General features: G+C 47.2%; 1 protein-coding gene across 1 annotated transcript in view; it reads right to left on the bottom strand.

Annotated features, from left to right (window-relative positions):
- Positions 1-5,268: 5,268 nt before the first annotated feature.
- hcn4 (hyperpolarization activated cyclic nucleotide-gated potassium channel 4) overlaps positions 5,269-20,748 on the bottom strand; it is an 88,414-nt gene continuing 72,934 nt past the window's right edge. The window contains exons 5-8 of the mRNA XM_038969734.1: positions 20,382-20,528; positions 19,954-20,194; positions 9,813-9,977; positions 5,269-7,217 (exon numbers count right to left, since the gene is read on the bottom strand). Of these exons, the coding sequence (XP_038825662.1) occupies positions 5,269-7,217; positions 9,813-9,977; positions 19,954-20,194; positions 20,382-20,528 (2,502 nt within the window). The remainder of the gene's footprint in view (positions 7,218-9,812; positions 9,978-19,953; positions 20,195-20,381; positions 20,529-20,748) is intronic.

The raw sequence follows: 20,748 nt of genomic DNA, 5'->3' as shown, positions 1-20,748 counted from the left end.
CCTCCACTGGAGCTGATCACTTCCCTGTTCCCTCCCTGTGTCCAGCCAATCACGCTGCTGAGTGTTCTATCTGAGAGAATAAACGCATCCCCCTCCCTCCCTCCCTTCCTGTCTGTTTGTCTGTCTGAGGTGATGTCTGTGGGTTTCCCACCGTCAGCCGACCTGTCAGAGCGGCAGGTGCCACACGTCAGACAGACACCCATAGTGAATAAATATTTCAGAGCTTTCTAGATAGATAGCGCCTCGCTGCAGACGGAGACCAGGTGTAAAACAACAACAACAAACAGAGGGAGAGAGAGAAAGAGAGACGATTTAAAACCGATACTTTAGATCTGCATTCACTCCAATGGGAGAACAGAACTCATTTTAAAAGCCCTTTTAATCAATAGAAATCTTACTGTCCTGTTCAAATGAATTCAATTCAGCACTGCAATTTGCACTGGGAGACTGTCATGGCTTGTGTGTGTGTATGCATGTGCATGGGTGTGTGCATATCCGTGTGCATGCGTTCCTGTGTGTGTGTGTGATTATCCCTTGTTACAGGTCTGCTGAGGGAGGTAGTAATGAGAGACTAGAGTGTGGTCACTGTGCACTTCTGTCAACAAGATCATGCTGGCCTTACACGGGTCAGAGGTCAGGGGCTGTGTTGTTAAAAAAGAGTGTTGTGGCTGAGTGGTGTGACTGAGATAGAGATGGACCCAGCTGTCTGAACCCAGGGTAACATGCTGCTCCTTATGATGGGCTGTGGAGAGAGGCAGAGGTGATTACTGCTACCTGTCTATACAGAACATACAGCCAGGCATACAGCTGGTTGGTTAAAATTACATCATGTTATCTAGTTGGAATGAAGTCATGTTATCTGGTTGAAATGACGTCATGTTATCTGGTTGAAAGGACGTCATGTTATCTGGTTGAAATGACGTCATGTTATCTGGTTGGCATGACGTCATGTTATCTGGTTGAAATGACGTCATGTTATCTGGTTGAAATGACGTCATGTTATCTGGTTGAAATGACGTCATGTTATCTGGTTGAAATGACGTCATGTTATCTGGTTGAAATGACGTCATGTTATCTGGTTGAAATGACGTCATGTTATCTGGTTGAAATGACGTCATGGTATCTGGTTGAAATGAAGTCATGGTATCTGGTTGAAATGACGTCATGTTATCTGGTTGAAATGACGTCATGTTATCTGGATGGAATGACGTCATGTTATCTGGATGGAATGACGTCATGTTATCTGGATGGAATGACGTCATGTTATCTGGTTGAAATGACGTCATGTTATCTGGTTGAAATGACGTCATGTTATCTGGATGGAATGACGTCATGTTATCTGGATGGAATGAAGTCATGTTATCTGGATGGAATGAAGTCAGGTTATCTGGATGGAATGACGTCATGTTATCTGGATGGAATGACGTCATGTTATCTGGATGGAATGACGTCATGTTATCTGGATGGAATGACGTCATGTTATCTGGATGGAATGACGTCATGTTATCTGGATGGAATGACGCCATGTTATCTGGTTGGAATGAAGTCATGTTATCTGGATGGAATGACGTCATGTTATCTGGTTGAAATGACGTCATGTTATCTGGTTGAAATGACGTCATGTTATCTGGATGGAATGACGTCATGTTATCTGGATGGAATGACGTCATGTTATCTGGATGGAATGACGTCAGGTTATCTGGTTGAAATGACGTCATGTTATCTGGATGGAATGACGTCATGTTATCTGGATGGAATGACGTCATGTTATCTGGTTGAAATGACGTCATGTTATCTGGATGGAATGAAGTCATGTTATCTGGTTGAAATGACGTCATGTTATCTGGATGGAATGAAGTCATGTTATCTGGATGGAATGACGTCATGTTATCTGGATGGAATGACGTCATGTTATCTGGATGGAATGACGTCATGTTATCTGGATGGAATGACGTCATGTTATCTGGATGGAATGAAGTCATGTTATCTGGATGGAATGACGTCATGTTATCTGGATGGAATGACGTCATGTTATCTGGATGGAATGACGTCATGTTATCTAGATGGAATGACGTCATGTTATCTGGATGGAATGACGTCATGTTATCTGGATGGAATGACGTCATGTTATCTGGATGGAATGACGTCAGGTTATCTGGATGGAATGACGTCATGTTATCTGGATGGAATGAAGTCATGTTATCTGGATGGAATGAAGTCAGGTTATCTGGATGGAATGACGTCATGTTATCTGGATGGAATGACGTCATGTTATCTGGATGGAATGACGTCATGTTATCTGGATGGAATGACGTCATGTTATCTGGATGGAATGAAGTCATGTTATCTGGATGGAATGACGTCATGTTATCTGGATGGAATGACGCCATGTTATCTGGTTGGAATGAAGTCATGTTATCTGGATGGAATGACGTCATGTTATCTGGTTGGAATGACGTCATGTTATCTGGATGGAATGAAGTCATGTTATCTGGATGGAATGAAGTCATGTTATCTGGATGGAATGAAGTCATGTTATCTGGTTGAAATGAAGTCATGTTATCTTGATGGAATGAAGTCATGTTATCTGGATGGAATAAAGTCATGTTATCTGGATGGAATGACGTCATGTTGGCCTTTCTAGGGAGTTTTTCCTAGCCACCGTGCTTCTACACCTGCATTGCTTGCTGTTTGGGGTTTTAGGCTGGGTTTCTGTACAGCACTTCGAGATATTAGCTGATGTACGAAGGGCTATATAAAATAAACTTGATTTGATTTGATGTTATCTGGATGGAATGACGTCATGTTATCTGGATGGAATGACGTCATGTTATCTGGATGGAATGACGTCATGTTATCTGGTTGAAATGACGTCATGTTATCTGGATGGAATGACGTCATGTTATCTGGATGGAATGACGTCATGTTATCTGGATGGAATGAAGTCATGTTATCTGGTTGAAATGACGTCATGTTATCTGGATGGAATGAAGTCATGTTATCTGGATGGAATGACGTCATGTTATCTGGATGGAATGACGTCATGTTATCTGGATGGAATGACGTCATGTTATCTGGATGGAATGACGTCATGTTATCTGGATGGAATGAAGTCATGTTATCTGGATGGAATGAAGTCATGTTATCTGGATGGAATGAAGTCAGGTTATCTGGTTGAAATGAAGTCATGTTATCTGGATGGAATGACGTCATGTTATCTGGATGGAATGACGGCATGTTATCTGGATGGAATGACGTCATGTTATCTGGATGGAATGACGTCATGTTATCTGGATGGAATGACGTCATGTTATCTGGATGGAATGACGTCATGTTATCTGGATGGAATGAAGTCATGTTATCTGGATGGAATGACGTCATGTTATCTGGATGGAATGACGTCATGTTATCTGGATGGAATGACGTCATGTTATCTGGATGGAATGACGTCATGTTATCTGGATGGAATGACGTCATGTTATCTGGATGGAATGACGTCATGTTATCTGGATGGAATGAAGTCATGTTATCTGGATGGAATGACGTCATGTTATCTGGATGGAATGACGTCATGTTATCTGGATGGAATGAAGTCATGTTATCTGGATGGAATGAAGTCATGTTATCTGGATGGAATGAAGTCATGTTATCTGGTTGAAATGACGTCAAGATATTCGGTTGAAATTACGTCATGTTATCTGGCTGGAATTATGTAATTTCAACCATTCTTGTCCGCTGGGATTAATCTCAACATACAGGACTATGAAATTGTCCACAACTACCATTTCTATTCTGTCATGACCCGTCTTCCTGTCTGTACCTCCTTGATGTAAAACTGCATAACCCATATTTATTCTAAACAAAAATAAATGAAATGTACATACATTCAACATGTTTAACTCAACACTGCCATTCAATGTGGGAGAATGTCTACGTTGACCGTATAGCAGCTGTGGGTAGTAATGTGGAGTGGTAAGATCTTTTCTATCAAGCAGCACACAGGTATCTGATATCATTACAATAATAAACGTAATTGCTTATGTCCAAATTGTCTATTTCCTGTGTGTTTGCTACATTATCTGACTGTGAAGTATGTGTGATTGACGGCTCTTGGAGCACTAGTGAGTGTAGTCGTTTCTAGCATTGAGAGATTGAAGGGTCCTGGAGGTACACAACTCCACACACAAGCTGGGATGGTAGTCCTAGTTTTGTGAAAAGGCAAAACCCCCCTTGGTTAGTCTGGCAAGCTCTTGCCTTGCATTAGACTACTCTCCCTCTCTTTCTCTCTCTCTCTTAAACACACAGACACACACTCAAACACACACTCACACTCAGTCACTATCACACACACATAAATGCACACACTCTGTCCACTAGCACACAGATTGCAGGGCTCAACTTGTCCTTGTCCATCCAAAACATTTGCGGCATGATGAGCTTGGAAGACAAAGTGAATTTGTTAGGACAGGGTTGAGGACACTGCAGGAAGCCTATCACTAACACATCATACTGTCTCACTACAGGGATGGAGGGCCTGTAGCCCACTCAACACCCCCCAATACTACGACAATACAACGACACACAGGCCAAAGAGGAGGCAGATTGATCACCCCAGAGGAAAGTCTTTTTGGTTTCCTAAAATCTCTTCTCCACCTCGGAAGGTTTCGTAAAGTCTATACAGTGGATAAATAAGTAATATAATCGATAATAGATGATTAAGGATCAACAATATGTGATCCTGTATAGGATGAAAAAATACGTCTGTCTGCTCTTATTGAAGCATGTATTTTCCGCTGAAAAGGTTGATTCTGTTCTTTTAAAACACACAAAAAAGCATCTATACATGCAGGTATTAGTGCATAGGTTCCTGCAAAAAAGTACTATTGTGTTGTCCATCTAACCATCAAACCAAACCCCATCATATGAATTTGGCATAGTTAGAAACAAAGAAATGACCATCTCTTAAATGGATATCATTTTCTGTTCACACCCTCCTGTCCCTTGATTAGCATATATTTTAAATATATTTCTATGTATATACGCATGAATAAAAAAGGGACGAGGACAAAACAAAAACAAAGAAAGAGCAGTAGACTAGGGAGCTCGAAGTTACCTGGTTAAGTGTCATCTTTTAAAATCACAGTAATATTAAGATGGTGGAAATGATAACGATTAGAACACAGTGAAGCCTAAAAGAGAATGACATCATACAGGAAGATCGTTTGTGTACTAGTCCAGGGATGGTGCACAGGAGGGTGTGATCAAACCTCACAAATTGGAGGTTAGTTTGGAGCGGACAGGTTCTAGTTCAGAGTGGGCTGCAGAGCCTTTCCATGGCGGCAGGGCCGGGGAGGCCACGGGGGACTGAGTCTGGTGCTGCAGGTGTCCTGGAGACATCTGGGCAGGGACAGGAGGAGCCATGTGCCCTGACACCGAGCTACAGGGTTTTGGAACTAGGATGGGGGAGGAGTAGGGCGAGGAGAGGCAGTATCCTGGCTCCATGGAGGAGCGTGGGGGCGAGGTGCGAGGGGGTGAGGAGCGTGGGAGTGAGGAGTATCCCATGGCCTGGGCCACATCCTGGGGCAGGGAGGGGTTAGAACAGGACAATAGTTTCATATCCTCAGAGAAGCTGCCCAGCCCCAGCAGAGACTCACTGCCGGCTGCGTGCTGCTGGCTGGGGAGGGAGGTCTGGGGCATGAGCAGAGAGCTGTGGGACCCCGTGGCACTGGACGAGTCACTGTAGTGGAAAGTCCTTCCTGTGACTGGGCTTTGGACCGTGGGGCTAGGCCCCAGGGGGGTGTAGCAGGGCGAGCCGTTACCTGAGCCGTACTGGGCCAACGAGGCCAGGGCAGACCTCTCCAGGGACAGCTGAGGGACCAGGCCAGACTGTAAGCCTGCCAGGCTGAACTGGGTCAGGGGAGACGGGGAGCCCTCTGGGGCCTGCTGGGTGGAGGAGGAGGATGGGGAGCCTGGAGGGGGGAGGTGGTAGAACCCACAAGGAGTCCTACCCCCGCCTGCAAACTGCTGCAGGGAGCCCACCTGTGGAGGCTTGGGGGGCAGCTGGCTGTGGAGCAGCTGACAGGGGTTCATGTTGCTGGATGAACCAGTGGACTGGGGGCTGATACTACAACCAGAACTAGAGGTACCCAGAACTCCAATTGTCATTCCACTTGTAGCCCCTCCCATTGCCTCTCCTATATGCCCTCCAGCTGCCCCTCCCATTGCTCCACCAGCTCCTATATGGCCTCCACTAGTTCCTCTAATGTGCCCACCACTAGCCCCTCCTGAGTACCCCCCAGTGGCTCCTCCTATATGCCCTCCAGTAGTATATCCTTCTATAGACCCACGTCTACCCCAACCAGTGGCCCTTCTTATTTTCCCACCCGTGGCCCCCTCAGCAACCCCTCCTATTTCACCTCCGGTAGCGCCTCCTGAAGACCAACCTGTAGCCCCCCCTATAGCTCCCCCTGTTGCTCCACCCATCCCTGTCCCCACGGCTCCCCCCATGGCTCCCTGCTGGAAGAGGGCAGCAAGAGGCGGGGTGGTGCAGCGGAATGGCTGCTGCGTCTGGGGCTGTGAGTGAAGCTGGGCCGTGCTCTGGGCCGTGCTGTGGGAGGGAGAGCCCCCGGAGGAGGAGAAAGGCCCAAAGGGAAAGGCGGAGGCCCCGGTAGGCCCAGGCTGGGTTCCACTGCTGCTGGACGCCTGCTGACTGGAGCTGGCTGCCCCTGACCCCTGAGTCGTGTGGTGGGCCCGGAAGGAGGCCAGCAGGGCTGTGTCCATCCCAGAGCAGTGCAGTTTAGATGGGGTGCTGGAAGGGGAGTCAGGCCCCATGGAGGAGGTGGGCGCCGACGTGTGGAACTTCTTCAGCCGATCAGGGGGAGGGTCCTGGAGGTTCCTGGAGCCCAGGACCGTGACCGGCGGGCGGAAGAGCGCGGCGGGGAGGTGTGGGAGGTGGGGGTGGTGCGTCAAGGCGATGGCAACAGAGGTGGTGGCGGCAGCAGCCTGCAGGGGTGCCTGGATGAGGGGAGCCCAGATGACGGGGGTGTGCCCCGAAGACGGGGGCTGAGGTGGAGGAATGTTCTGGAGTAGGTGGGCGCAGGTGGCCATGTCTCTGTCATGCTGCACAATCTGCTGGATGATCTCGTTCTCCTGGTAGTTGAGAACGCCGGAGCTCAGGTCATGCTGCACCTTGTGCTGCAGGAGGGAGTTCTTCTTCCCTGTGAGACAGACAGACAGACAGACAGACAGACAGACAGACAGACAGACAGACAGACAGACAGACAGACAGACAGACAGACAGACAGACAGACAGACAGACAGACAGACAGACAGACAGACAGACACAGACAGACAGACAGACAGACAGACAGACAGACAGACAGACAGACAGACAGACAGACCACACAGAAACAGTACAATTAGCTGGATCGTCCAGTTAGTTAGTTAAACACTTTGGAATTGCATCTGATTTAGAGATAGTTTTTTCACTATACAGTTAGCCACACACTGCCTGGCCCTACTGCACAATAACCAGCTACATCATAATCACCTCTGATCCTGTGAACAAGCAACACATTTGCCAACAAAGGCCGCTGAGTCTTACTGAGTTTTAGCCCCTAGGCTGCACATTGACTATTAAAGGGCGTCAGAATGGCTGTGATCAGCCTACTCCCAGACTCCTCTTTGATTCCTATGTCACACGGTCGCTGCATTCTGAAGCACTTCTCCCTAACAGCACCGAGCACAAGAACAGAGCTTGAAAAGAGAAACCCTGGCTGAAACTTGGAGGAGAGAGGGAGAGAGAGAGAGAGAGGGGGGACGGGGACGTAGCCTACCAAGGGGAATAACACAGAGGAAGCATGATAGTTCCAGCAGGCTGTGTGTGTGTGTTTGTTTGACTAGCTCTTACTGTGGAGCTGTAGATAAGAGGCAAAGTGAATGCAGATGAAACACGGCTCTGAATGGGGACATGGCTGACTGATATGGAAAGAATGAGGGGCTGGTCAGTGTTCACACTAACGTCAGTGATTTCACAGTGTAGGGCAGTGCTCCTCTGCTGTCATTGGATGGCCAGAGCTCCATGGCCAGTGGTGGAGGGGTCAGGGGTCAGCCACTCACCAGATTACAGAGACAGGATGGGGATGGCCTGAAATAGCTCTCTATGACAAGACAAGCTAAGTAACAAAAAGTTGAACTCAACTCTGGCCCTATCCGTCTTGGGTGGGCATGCCAGCAGTGACAGGGTTAATTCACCGTTTGTTCTAAAGCACTAATCCTGAAAGGCTGGTGCTATGTGGTGGGATTGAAATCGTACAGTACCCGCACGCTCAGCTCGCTACTGTCAATGCAATTAGGCCCAGATCAATCTCTCTCCATTTCAGATATGAGAGGCTTGCGATTAGGGGGAGCAGTGCTGGGGGCTGTCTCTCGGTCCGCCCTGACCCCGACGCCGCTCGCACGCCGCCGTAGCAGGCCCAGCTCTGATCCGATTGCACAGGGTCCATTAAGACAGTAATTAATTAGTAGGGCATCGCTGTGTGAATGACTTCATTATGCAGGAGGGCTGGGGAAAGGTGAACACCATCTATTTACAACATGCAGACACAAAGGCATCAGGCATCAGGACCAGGAGAGGTTGATATTGGAGGCAGGAGGAGGAGGCTTTCCCTCATCGCTTCAAAGCAGCCATTTTCACCAAAGAAAGAGCCCCTTGCCTGCAGCCATTGTTCAACATTTCATTAGAGACATACCCAGGGCCGTAATGAAGAACGCAGAGATAGTTCAGTTATGATCGAGGCGTGCTGACGTTTATTGTGAATCTTCTATTTGTCTGGGCTGGCTGAGAACTGAATGAAGTGTCATATCAGTGCACACGCTGTACACGTCACTGAAGTGGTGCTAGTATGAAAATAACCAGTATTTTATGTACTTAACTACTGTATTCCAAACACCTACCTCCCCTGTTCTTCAGGGCCAATACAACAGATGTGAGATGATCCATTCTCTTACTGTTAGCACCGGACATTTTATCTGTCACTGTCTGTTATGTAAATTGTATATAACTAACCAAACTAAATACACTTATACTTTTCACTAGGACAACTAGGTGAGCTATATATAGTGAGTTCTTCACCACCACCATGGGGTTTTCCTCTCTTTAACTTACATCACTGTCCCTGCCTGGAGAGATTATCACATGAGATGATAAAACAATATCCTGTAGAATAGAGAGAGTTGTCTCCTCTCCTCTCTCTGTGGTGCCCATCCGTCCCTCCTCCCTGGCAGCCAGGGCCCACGGTGCCAGATGTGTGGAGGCCAGCGTGGGAGGGGTGGAGACATCTGAGCTAATATGACACATCTGTTTGCCTTGCCTACTGGTCCAACTGGCCCTGAGCAGGTAACTAACATACACAAACACTGACTGCATGGCCTCCTCTCCTCTTCGCTGGCTGCTCACTTAGCTGGAAACAGCTCCCCTCCAGAGGATTCCTCAGCTTTGGCACATCTGTGTTTGATTCTCAGACAGACACCTCCATGTACAGTACAGTGACCGGCAGCTGACTCCACTTTGTAATTTACTCAGCCAATCCATATCCATTTACTACAACATCACGTTTCATTTGTTCCATCCGGGATTTTAACCAGTGGCAATCTAGTACAGAGTGTTACCTGGGGACTGTAACACGTCTTTGAATACATTCATACTTCACAATACTTGACAGTGGAGAGGCGGATGATTGGCTGTAACAATCAGCTCAATTACAGTGATACATATGGAGTTGAAAGTCATGTTGTACTATGTAGTCTCTTACCTATGCGGTCCAGCCGGTCCAGAGCCACAGTCTCGAAGGCCCGTCTCATCATGGGGTACTCTTCCAGGACCTCGTTGAAGTTGTCCACAGACAGAGAGTACAGACGGCAGTAGGTGTCTGCTCTGACGCTGGCTGTTCTTCTACCCCGCGTCAACAGACAGATCTCTGCACAGGACACAGGAAGAGAGGAAAGTCGACACACTATGACGTCATGGTGACATGTTCACTATGGTCAAGGTAGAGATCCTGTTGTCGAGTAGGGCTGATGTTATGCCAACGTTGGTCCACTTCTTATCAAATGTCAGGGAAATCTTTGTGAAGGCTGACAGAAGTATTAAGACCTAATGTTTCCTATGACATGTATCACCCCGACTGAATTCTCTCATGTGTAAACTAGACCTGAAGGGATGACACACGCTGCTGTGAAAAATAGATAAATATCACTATTGTCCCACTTACCGTTTATGATGACGAAAATGGGGAACAAAAACGTGAACCGCTGAACCAGGGGTAGGCAACCGTGTTCCTGGAGTGCCACAGGTACTGCAGGATTAGGTTCCAACTAGGCACCACACCAGACCAACTAAGCTACTTGATCAGTTCAGTGATTGCCTAAATTCAACACACCTGGTCTTCCAGGTCAAAAACATGAAGTGCCTGCGGCACTCCAGGACCAGGGATGCCTACCCCTGTGCTGAACAGTTTTTTCCCCTCTCCTTTTTAGCATTACAAATGAGAATTTTCTGTAATCCACAGCTGAAGCACTAAATGCCATTTTGAAAGCTTAGAGGTCTGCTAGACCTCCTCTGTCATGCCAGATCAGGAGAATAATGTTCCATTTAACAGTCAGCCGTGCTGTGGAGCTCTGGTATCAACAGCACCCCTATGCCGTATGCCTGCCGCGGGTGTGTGTGTGTTGTTTGTGTGTGAGTGTGTGTGAATTTACAGTATGCGTGCCATGTGCTTTTCTGTCACAATCACACACATCCCACTTGTGGGCCACTCTCCGACTCTCACTTTCATCTACTCTCCAACTCTCAGTCCCAATCCCACGATAACACTTAGTCTTTCTCAGAAAAAGCCTTTTCCAACTCTTCTATTCAATTCTCAGTTGCTGCAAAATTAACTGCCTTTCTACTGCTCCCTATGTAACATTTACTAGGAATCCCTCTTCCATCATATCACTTTGAATCTCACTTCTCACTAATCTGTTTTTCTCTCTCGCTCTCCCCTCTCCTTTCCCCTCTCATACTGCCTCTCTGTGTATTGCACAGTGCATGGCGGGTTAGAGAGGATGAGGGCTTCTGCCTTCTCTCTAGTGCAGCCAGATACCCAGCCAGGCAAAGCCTCCTTGTCCCTGACCATGTCTGCCCTAATGAAAAACAACATGTGCAGCTCATCCTGTGTGTGTGTGTGTGAGAGAGGGAGTTGTGTGTGTCTGCGCTGCTGGGTAACCCCATTTGTGTGTTTGTGTGTGCTCCCAGGTCAGCTCTGGCTCGGGCCTGTGTTGGGGGTCCGTTTTCTGCAGGCCTGCTCTGCTCCCAGTAATCCCCTCTGGAGAGGAGCGTCCTGCCCTGCCTGGCTGTATTAAATCCTTTTGCCTCGTGGCTTTCTGGCTGAAACCAGCACTGCTGAGATGAGACACTGAGCTGCAGAGCCTTTCTTCCAGCCTTATCTGCCTGTCTTAAGAGAAGAGGATGTAAAGCCCAGACTCTTAGCACTGGTATCTGAACTCTGACTGTAGAAGACCCAGCATGGAGCAATGAGTAGCAGCTAGAGCTCAACGCTAAACAATGAGAGATTAACACTCAATCCTGGAGAACCTGGGATAAATGGAGGGACAAACCCTGCGACCCTGACAGAGGAACACTGAGTTCCTCTGACCCATATCAGAACTAAAGATGAGTCATTATACATGGACGCCTGGTCATAAACTCAGCAAAAAAAGAAACGTCCCTTTTTCAGGATCCTGTCTTTCAACGATAATTCGTAAAAATCCAAATAACTTCACAGATCTTCATTGTAAAGGGTTTAAACACTGTTTCCCATGCTTGTTCAATGAACCATAAACAATTAATGAACATGCACCTGTGGAACGGTCATTAAGACACTAACAGCTTACAGACGGTAGGCAATTGAGGTCACAGCTATGAAAACTTAGGACACTAAAGAGGCCTTTCTACTGACTCTGAAAAACACCAAAAGAAAGATGCCCAGGGTCCCTGCTCATCTGCGTGAATGTGCCTTAGGCATGCTGCAAGGAGGCATGAGGACTGCAGATGTGGCCAGGGAAATAAATTGCAATGTCCGTACTGTGAGACGCCTAAGACAGTTCTACAGGAAGACAGGATGGACAGCTGTTCGTCCTCGCAGTGGCAGACCACGTGTAACAACACCTACACAGGATCGGTACATCCGAACATCACACCTGCGGGACAGGTACAGGATGGCAACAACAACTGCCCTAGTTACAGCAGGAACGCACAATCCCTCCATCAGTGCTCAGACTGTCCGCAATAGGCTGAGAAAGGCTGGACTGAGGGCTTGTAGGCCTGTTGTAAGGCAGGTCCTCACCAGACATCACTGGCAACAAGGTTGCCTATGGGCACAAACCCACCGTCGCTGGACCAGACAGGACTGGCAAAAAGTGCTCTTCACTGACGAGTCGTGGTTTTGTCTCACCAGGGGTGATGGTCGGATTTGCGTTTATCGTCGAAGGAATGAACGTTACACCGAGGCCTGTACTCTGGATCGGGATCAATTTGGAGGTGGAGGGTCCGTCATGGTCTGGGGCGGTGTGTCACAGCATCATCGGACTGAGCTTGTTGTCATTGCAGGCAATCTCAACGCTGTGCGTTACAGGGAAGACATTCTCCTCCCTCATGTGGTACCCTTCCTGCAGGCTCATCCTGACATGACCCTCCAGCATGACAATGCCACCAGCCATACTGTTCGTTCTGTGCGTGATATCCTGCAAGACAGGAATGTCAGTGTTCTGCCATGGCCAGCGAAGAGCCCGGATCTCAATCCCATTGAGCACGTCTGGGACCTGTTGGATCGGAAGGTGAGGGCTAGGGCCATTCCCCCAGAAATGTCCGGGAACTTGTAGGTGCCTTGGTGGAAGAGTGGGGTAACATCTCACAGCAAGAACTGGCAAATCTGGTGCAGTCCATGAGGAGGAGATGCACTGCAGTACTTAATGCAGCTGGTGGCCACACCAGATACTGACTGTTACTTTTGATTTTGACCCCCCCTTTGTTCAGGGACACATTATTACATTTTTGTTAGTCACATGTCTGTGCAACTTGTTCAGTTTATGTCTCAGTTGTTGAATCTTGTTATGTTTATACAAATATTTTCACATGTTAAGTTTGCTGAAAATAAACGCAGTTGACAGTGAGAGGATGTTTCTTTTTTCCTGAGTTTATTTGAGGAAATTTGTCGCTCCCTATCCATAGGTGTTATTGCTAAAAAAAGCTATTGACTTTAAAAGGAAACATCCTCATGTGGTTCTTTCTGTGTTTAAACATTGCTGCTCTGCTGTACTGTGAAAGTCCCGAAGCACTAATTGTAATTGACTAATTGATTTTGCTCGCAGCCTACGTCGGCTATGAAACTAACATTTATTCGATGGTGCATCTAAAGGCACTGTGACCTCTGTTCTACCCTGCTCAAGCACAAACTCCTCTTGCTAGTACACCATTAACAGTCAAATTATGTATGAATGGTTTAATCTCTATGCTGACTCACTTTTACAGTCTGACGCAATAGTACAAAAATCCTGCATGAAATCACTGAACAGGCTTACTTTATCCAGGTCTGTGTATATGATGTAGTGGCGTGTTTCTTTCTCTCGTCTGTCTTAGCTGCTCCTGCTGCTCTTCAAGGAAGAAAATTGATTTCATAATTGGAGTGAAACACATACAGTGACAACTGTCTACTACACTGTGTGCTTGGAGTGTAAATGGAACTGCTCCAATTCAAATGGGATGTGAAATGGGAGAAACAGGAAGGATGCTGCGTACGGCTCTAACACCGTCATTAAGTTTGCCGACGACACGACGGCGGTGGGCCTGATCACCGACGACGATGAGACTATAGGGAGGAGGTCAGAGACCTGGCAGTGTGGTGCCAGGACAACAACCTTTCCCTCAATGTGGGCAAAACAAAGGAACATATTGTGGACTGCATCGACGGGGCTGTAGTGGTGCGGTTCAAGAGCTTCAAGTTCCTCGGTGTCCACATCACTAAGGACCTATCATGGTCCAAACACACCAACACAGCCGTGAAGAGGGTACGACAACATCTCTTCCCCCTAAGGAAACTGAAAATATTTGGCATGGGCCCTTAGATCCTCAAAATGTTATACAGCAGCACCATTGAGAGCATCTTGACTGGCAGCATCACCGCTGGCAACTGCTTGGCATCCAACCACAAGGTGCTACAGAGGGTAGTGCGTACGGCCCAGTACATCACTGGGACCAAGCTTCCTGCCATCCAGGACCTCTATACCAGGCAGAGGAAGGCCCTAAAAATCCAGCCACCCAAGTCATAGACTGTTCTCTCTGCTACCGTACGGCAAGCGGTCCTGAACAGCTTCTACCCCCAAGCCATAAGACTGCTGAACAGTTTATCAAATAGCTACCCAGACTATTTACATTGACCCCTTTATTATGTTTTGTATCTTCCTTTTTTGCACTGACTCTCTTAATTTGATTTGCTGTTGTACAGTACAGTATGACCTTGTATACACAACACACATAACTGGCTGGCTCACATTGGAAGGGTTTGGGAAATGACTGGGAAATGATGGGGGTTGGTCTTGGGAAGACTCTGTGTGTGTCTGTGTCTGTGTGTGTGTCTGTGTGTATGTGTGTGTTCATTTATGTGTGTGTGTATTAGCTGGGTCTCCCATGGTGAGGTATCAGTGTCCTCCGGCCTGGTCTGGGGAGCCTCACCTGGACTCTGGTTCTCTGCTGTCAGCTCCCATCTCCATCGCCCCTGGCAGCCCACAGGCCCTCTGAGAGGACACTCTCTAACCTTTGAAACATCTGCACCGGGCAGCCTGATTCCCCATGACACACCGCGCTCGCTTGCTCCCTCCCAGCATTAGCATAGGCAAATACACACTGGCCTATGATGAGAGGGGTCGGGGAGTGTATGGTTTAGCCATCACCATAGCTGGTGTCATGTCACTTCTCATCGCCTCTCCTTCTTCCTCCAATGCTAACAGCAGTAATTTACTTATACACTGTTGCTGTTAGATCTGTTTGATGCTGCATGGGGGAACTACTAGCTTAATACAACGGTTAAACGTGTAGCTCAGTGACTATAATACAGTCTTACAGAATAGATTCACTCAGTCCCTGACTCTTTTCCCTTCCCCGTTCCACCTTCTCTAGGAGGAGTGGTGAGGCTGTGTTAAAATGGGTTAAGGGGGCGAGAGGATTACCTGCGACTCCACTGCCAACCCTCTTCAATGACTCACTCAGTCAGGGCAGCCATTTGGCAGCTCTACAGTCTGCTTCTCCACAGAGACAAGGACAGGGTCAGGGACAGAGACACGGACTGAGCCAGGGACAGAGACAGGGACTGAGACAAGGACAGAGACACGGACTGTGACAGGGACAGAGACAGAGACAGGAATGGGGACAGAGGCAGAGACAGGGACTGAGGAATAGAGACAGGGACAGAGACAGGGACTGAGACAAGGACAGGGACAGAGACAGGGACTGAGACAGGAATAGAGACATAGGCAAAGACGGGGACAGAGACAGGGACTGAGACAGGAATAGAGACATAGGCAGAGACAGGGACAAAGACAGGGACTGAGACAAGGACAGGGACAGAGACAGGGACTGAGACAGGAATAGAGACATAGGCAGAGACAGGGACAGAGACATGGACTGAGACAAGGACAGGGACAGAGACACAGACTGAGACAGGGACTGAGACAAGGACAGGGACAGAGACACGGACTGAGACAGGGACAGGAATGGGGACAGAGGCAGAGACAGGCACTGAGACAAGGACAGGGACAGAGACACGGACTGAGACAGGAATAGAGACATAGGCAGAGACAGGGCTCAGAGACAGGGACAGAGACAGGAATGGGGACAGAGGCAGAGACAGGCACTGAGACAAGGACAGAGACACGGACTGAGACAGGGAAAGGGACTGAGACAGGAATAGAGACATAGGCAGAGACAGGGCTCAGAGCAGAAGCCTGGGTACCAGAAAGCTCTTCTTTCCAGCCTGGACTTTAAGGGCCTAGAGATTAAGAGGAGCTGGCTCAGAGAGGACTAACCTGAGCTCAGTCCAGGCACAAGATGACACGAGAGATTTCAGTCGGTACAGTTGATTCTTTCCTCCTCCACCACCCCCGCCCCTGCCCCCTCCCTCAACAGCTCACTTGAAGGAAAAGTGATCAAAGCTGCCTCTTGATAAGCACCAGGGTCTGATGGACATCTCCAGCCACGGGTCACTCTACTGATGTAACTGCACTATTCAGGAGAGCTGCAGTTCAACCAGTCACACAGTAATTACACAAGGATGACCTATACTAACACAGTAACATGCCCAGTCTGGGGAGGGAGGGGGTCTTCTAGATGCTGTGTGTGTGTGTGTTGTGTTGTGTTGTGTGTTGTGTGTGTGTGTGTGTGTGTGTGTGTGTGTGTGTGTGTGTGTGTGTGTGTGTGTGTGTGTGTGTGTGTGTGTGTGTGAGCCCAGAGGAGAGACTAGTGAGTGGGCCTGGCTATGCTCCATGTGTCCTTTGGCTTGAATACTGCAGTCACATTATATGTCCACCTCCCCTGGATTGTTATATTTCTGCCCAGCACTCGAATCCACAACATGCCACACACAATGCCCATATTAGGCTTTCCAGAGAAAGCTGATCCTACAGTTAGTTAACAGGAGCAGACTACTGAGCATATATTAATGTGAATAATGCATACTGTTACTGATGACCAGCATGTACTGTACAGGACATTAATGAGCTTACACACATACATCTATAGTATAGTCATCAATACAGAAAATGCACACATTCAGAGTGTCCACCCCCCTCTGACCCTTGGTGTTTGTTTCTTGGAAATGCTCACTTTCTCTCACTTCCTGTTTGGTAGGGCTGAGAGAGAGAGAGCGAGAGAGAGAGAGGGAGAGAGAAAGAGAGAGAGGGAGAGAGAAGGAGAGAGAGAGAAGGAGAGAGAGGGAGAGAAGGAGAGAGAGGGAGAGAAGGAGAGAGAGGGAGATAGATGGAGATAGATAGAGAAAGAAAGAGAGAGAGAGAGGGAGAGAGAGAGAGAGAGAGAGGGAGATAGATAGAGAGAGAGAGAGAGAGAGAGAGAGAGAGAGAGAGAGAGAGATGTGACATATCCCTGGTGCTCCTCTTACATCAATTCATTTCATGAATGACTAACTCATGTTTGGTAACAAACTCCCTCTGGCTGCATGGTGGGCTTGGGTTGGTTGGCCTTGCCTCCCCCTGGAGCAGCCAGTCTGGCCCTGGATGCTAGGAATAGCTGCCGGATAATGGAATCAAAACCTGCAAAGCCCAGTGCATCTAACGCGTTTGGGAGAAATAATTGCAGATCGAGGGCTTAAATATTTAATGCGAGGCAACCAGTTCCGTTCCAAAAACGGTGCATTTGCAGTGGCAGTGGTGCTTTGTGTTGATCCATGCAATTCATGTGTAAGTCAAAATACATGTTTAAATAGAGGGAAAACAACAACAAAGAAAGATGATGCTTCACTCCTCCCTCACCCAGGGAGACACCAGGCAGGCGGAAATGTTGATTCATCTTGGCGTGCACACACACACACCACACACACACACACACACACACACACACACACACACACACACACACACACACACACACACACACACACACACACACACACACACACACACACACACACACACACACACACACACACACACACACACACAGGCAGAGATAGATTGCTTCCCATCTTTCTATTATTTGCGGCGCCCCCCAGGGAGAGGGCACGGAGACGGTCCAGAGCAGGGAGCAGCGTAATTCAACTTCAGCAGGCAGGTCATGTGCTGTTAAATGCTTCACTGCGGTTTCTCATTACTTAAACAGTGTCTTCTCAATGATACACTGTCACTGTCACTGTCCAAATGAATTGGTATTTGGTAAGAGGACTGGCTAGAGCGAAGTCATACACGTGTCATACACTCCCCGACACCATGAGAAGAGCTGTCTGACCCTGTTGGGGGAAAGAACAACTAGCACGTGATTGTTCTATAATACCTTGGAAATGCAGGACTGAAAAGCCTGAAAGCATTTTAGCCTTATTTACCTTTTAACAAGTATTTTGTCATATACCGTACACTGTATATCAGGGGTTGGAGCCGGTTAATAATGGTATTTTAGGATCCAGGCATTTATTTCTAGTCCCATGAAAAAAAATCAACAAAGTTCCTATGCAAATCCCTCACTCTGTAACTCAGAAACGTATTTGAGTGTCTGCCTGCAAGCTGAAAATATTTGCCAGTATGTGTGCTACCAGCCCCTCCCCCCTCAGAAGCATAGTACTGTACTGATGTTACAAGAGGGATTCAGAAGATAGGGAGAGATATTTATTACAGTTTTACAGTTGACCGTTTTGTCATTTAGAAGATGCTCTTATCCAGAGCGACTTACAGGAGCAATTAGGGTTAAGTGCCTTGCTCAAGGGCACTTTGACAGATTTTTCACCTAGTTGGCTCGGGGAATCTGACCAGCAACCTTTTAGATACTGGTTAGTTACTCAACGCTCTTAACCGCTATGCTACCTGCCGCCCATTTGTTTAGTGAGAGAAGAATGGATTCACTTTTTCCAGTGGTGGAAAAAGTGCCCGATTGTCATACTTGAGTAAAAGTAAAGATACTTTAATAGACTCAAGTAAATGATGTCCAGGGATGTTCTCTTGATATGTTGGTGAATTGGACCATTTTCCTGTCCTGCTAAGCATTCAAAATGTAACAAGTACTTTTGAGTGTCAGGGAAAATGTATGGAGTAAAAAGGGCATAATTTTCTTTAGGAATGTAGTGAAATAAAAGTAAAAGTTGTCAAAAATATAAATAGTAAAGTACAGATACCCAAAAAAACTCCTTAAGTAAAACTTACAATTATTTTTAATGAGGTACTTTACACCACTGACTTTTTCAATGCTAGTAGTTAAGGATACTATAGGCCTAGTTATCGCATTGGATTTATTAACTACAAAAATGTAAGACGTGTTTTTAATTTTGGTGCCATTCTGCACACACAAGCTTGTTAGCTAGCTAGCTCAAAGGACATTAAAAGTTCCTCCATAGAAGCCACTCCTACATAGGTATAATTCTGTGGACCTAATTCAGATAATGCATGTCATAACAAGATGCCCAGCGCTTCAAGCCTCCTCCTCCACCCTCTCGCTCTTTCCCCCACGCGCAAAATGTCAGTTGCATCTTGCGCTATAGGCTACACTTGTCTGTCCATCACGCATGTAAACAACTAGCTTGTCTGCTCTATCCGCAATTATTGGTGAAATAATTTAATGAGCTAAAAGTAAACAACTGTTGATTTCACAGGTAAAACAATTTAAGAAAGGAATAATAAAAAAATTTACTTTTCTGGAGTTCCAACCAGTTCTGAACTTTATTGTTCTGGTCGGAACTGAACAAAAAAAATGGTGGTTCTGTTCAGAATGAAACGATTGGAACATAATTTCGGTTCCAACCCCTGTATATGTCAACTATGTTCTTCTTTGTCATTTGGCATGTTTATGCAATTATGCAATGATCATATTGATAATTGGAAGAGTAACCAGCCTCACATAAAACATAAAATCAACAGGCATCATACCCTGCAGAATGACAGGCAGAATAATGAGTAGTGCTTTAGACAACCCTGTTATCAGGGCCAGCTCGTGAGAGACAAGAACAGAGCAGAAATTACATTTACACTCATGCAGTTGTGCAGCGTGCCTGAAAGCAGACCTAGGCTGACCTCTTAAGAAGCTAATTTGTGCTGTTGTGTTTTTCCAGGCCACCATTATGAATATTAAAGCTGAAGAGGTTTAAGCTCTGCAGCATAATGTATGTGTGTGACCTTTCTTCTGCCCTGGTACACTATTTCTCTTACCCCCGAAGTAGGATCCGTCTAAGAGCTTGGTTTCCTTGTTGCCCTTGGTGAGAACGCTGACCACTCCGTGCTGGATGAAGTACATCTTCTTGCCGATGGTGCCCTCTCTGATGATGTAGTCTCCGGGCTGGAACACCTCGAAGCGCAGCTTGGTCAGCATGGAGGTCACAAAGTTGGGGTCCGCGTTGGCAAACAGTGGCATGGAAGCCACCAGCTTTCGACAATTAAAGTTAATGATTTCCTGCAAACAGGAACACACACACACATAGAGGAAGATGGATGCTTTAGTTACAGACCCTCAGAGAGACAGAAAGTGCTCAGAGAAGAATTCATCACACTTTAAATCCACGACCCACACAACAATTTCCCTTTGAGATTAATAAGTATTCTATTTTAACACCCACACACAGCCCTCAGCCCTCTCCCACCTCTCTGAGTGGCTCGTTGAGTTCTCCCAGGATGCTCTCCTCGTCAAACATCTTGCCTTGGTAGCGATGCTCGTAGTAGTCATGGATCCTCTGCCTCATATCAGCCGGCAGCTTGTGGAATGACATGTACTGCTCAACCTGTTTGTACTGCCGGGCCAGGGTGAGAGAGACACAGAGAGAGAGAGAGAGAGAGAGAGAGAGAGAGAGACACAGAGAGAGACACAGAGAGAGAGAGAGAGAGAGAGAGAGAGAGAGAGAGACACACAGAGAGAGAGAGAGAGAGAGACACACAGAGAGAGAGAGAGAGAGAGAGAGAGAGAGAGAGAGAGAGAGAGAGAGAGAGAGAGAGAGAGAGAGACGCAGAGAG

This window comes from Salvelinus namaycush, chromosome 30, assembly GCF_016432855.1.
Source record: "Salvelinus namaycush isolate Seneca chromosome 30, SaNama_1.0, whole genome shotgun sequence".
Lineage (NCBI taxonomy): Eukaryota > Metazoa > Chordata > Actinopteri > Salmoniformes > Salmonidae > Salvelinus > Salvelinus namaycush.
This window is presented reverse-complemented; position numbering and strand designations above follow the sequence as displayed.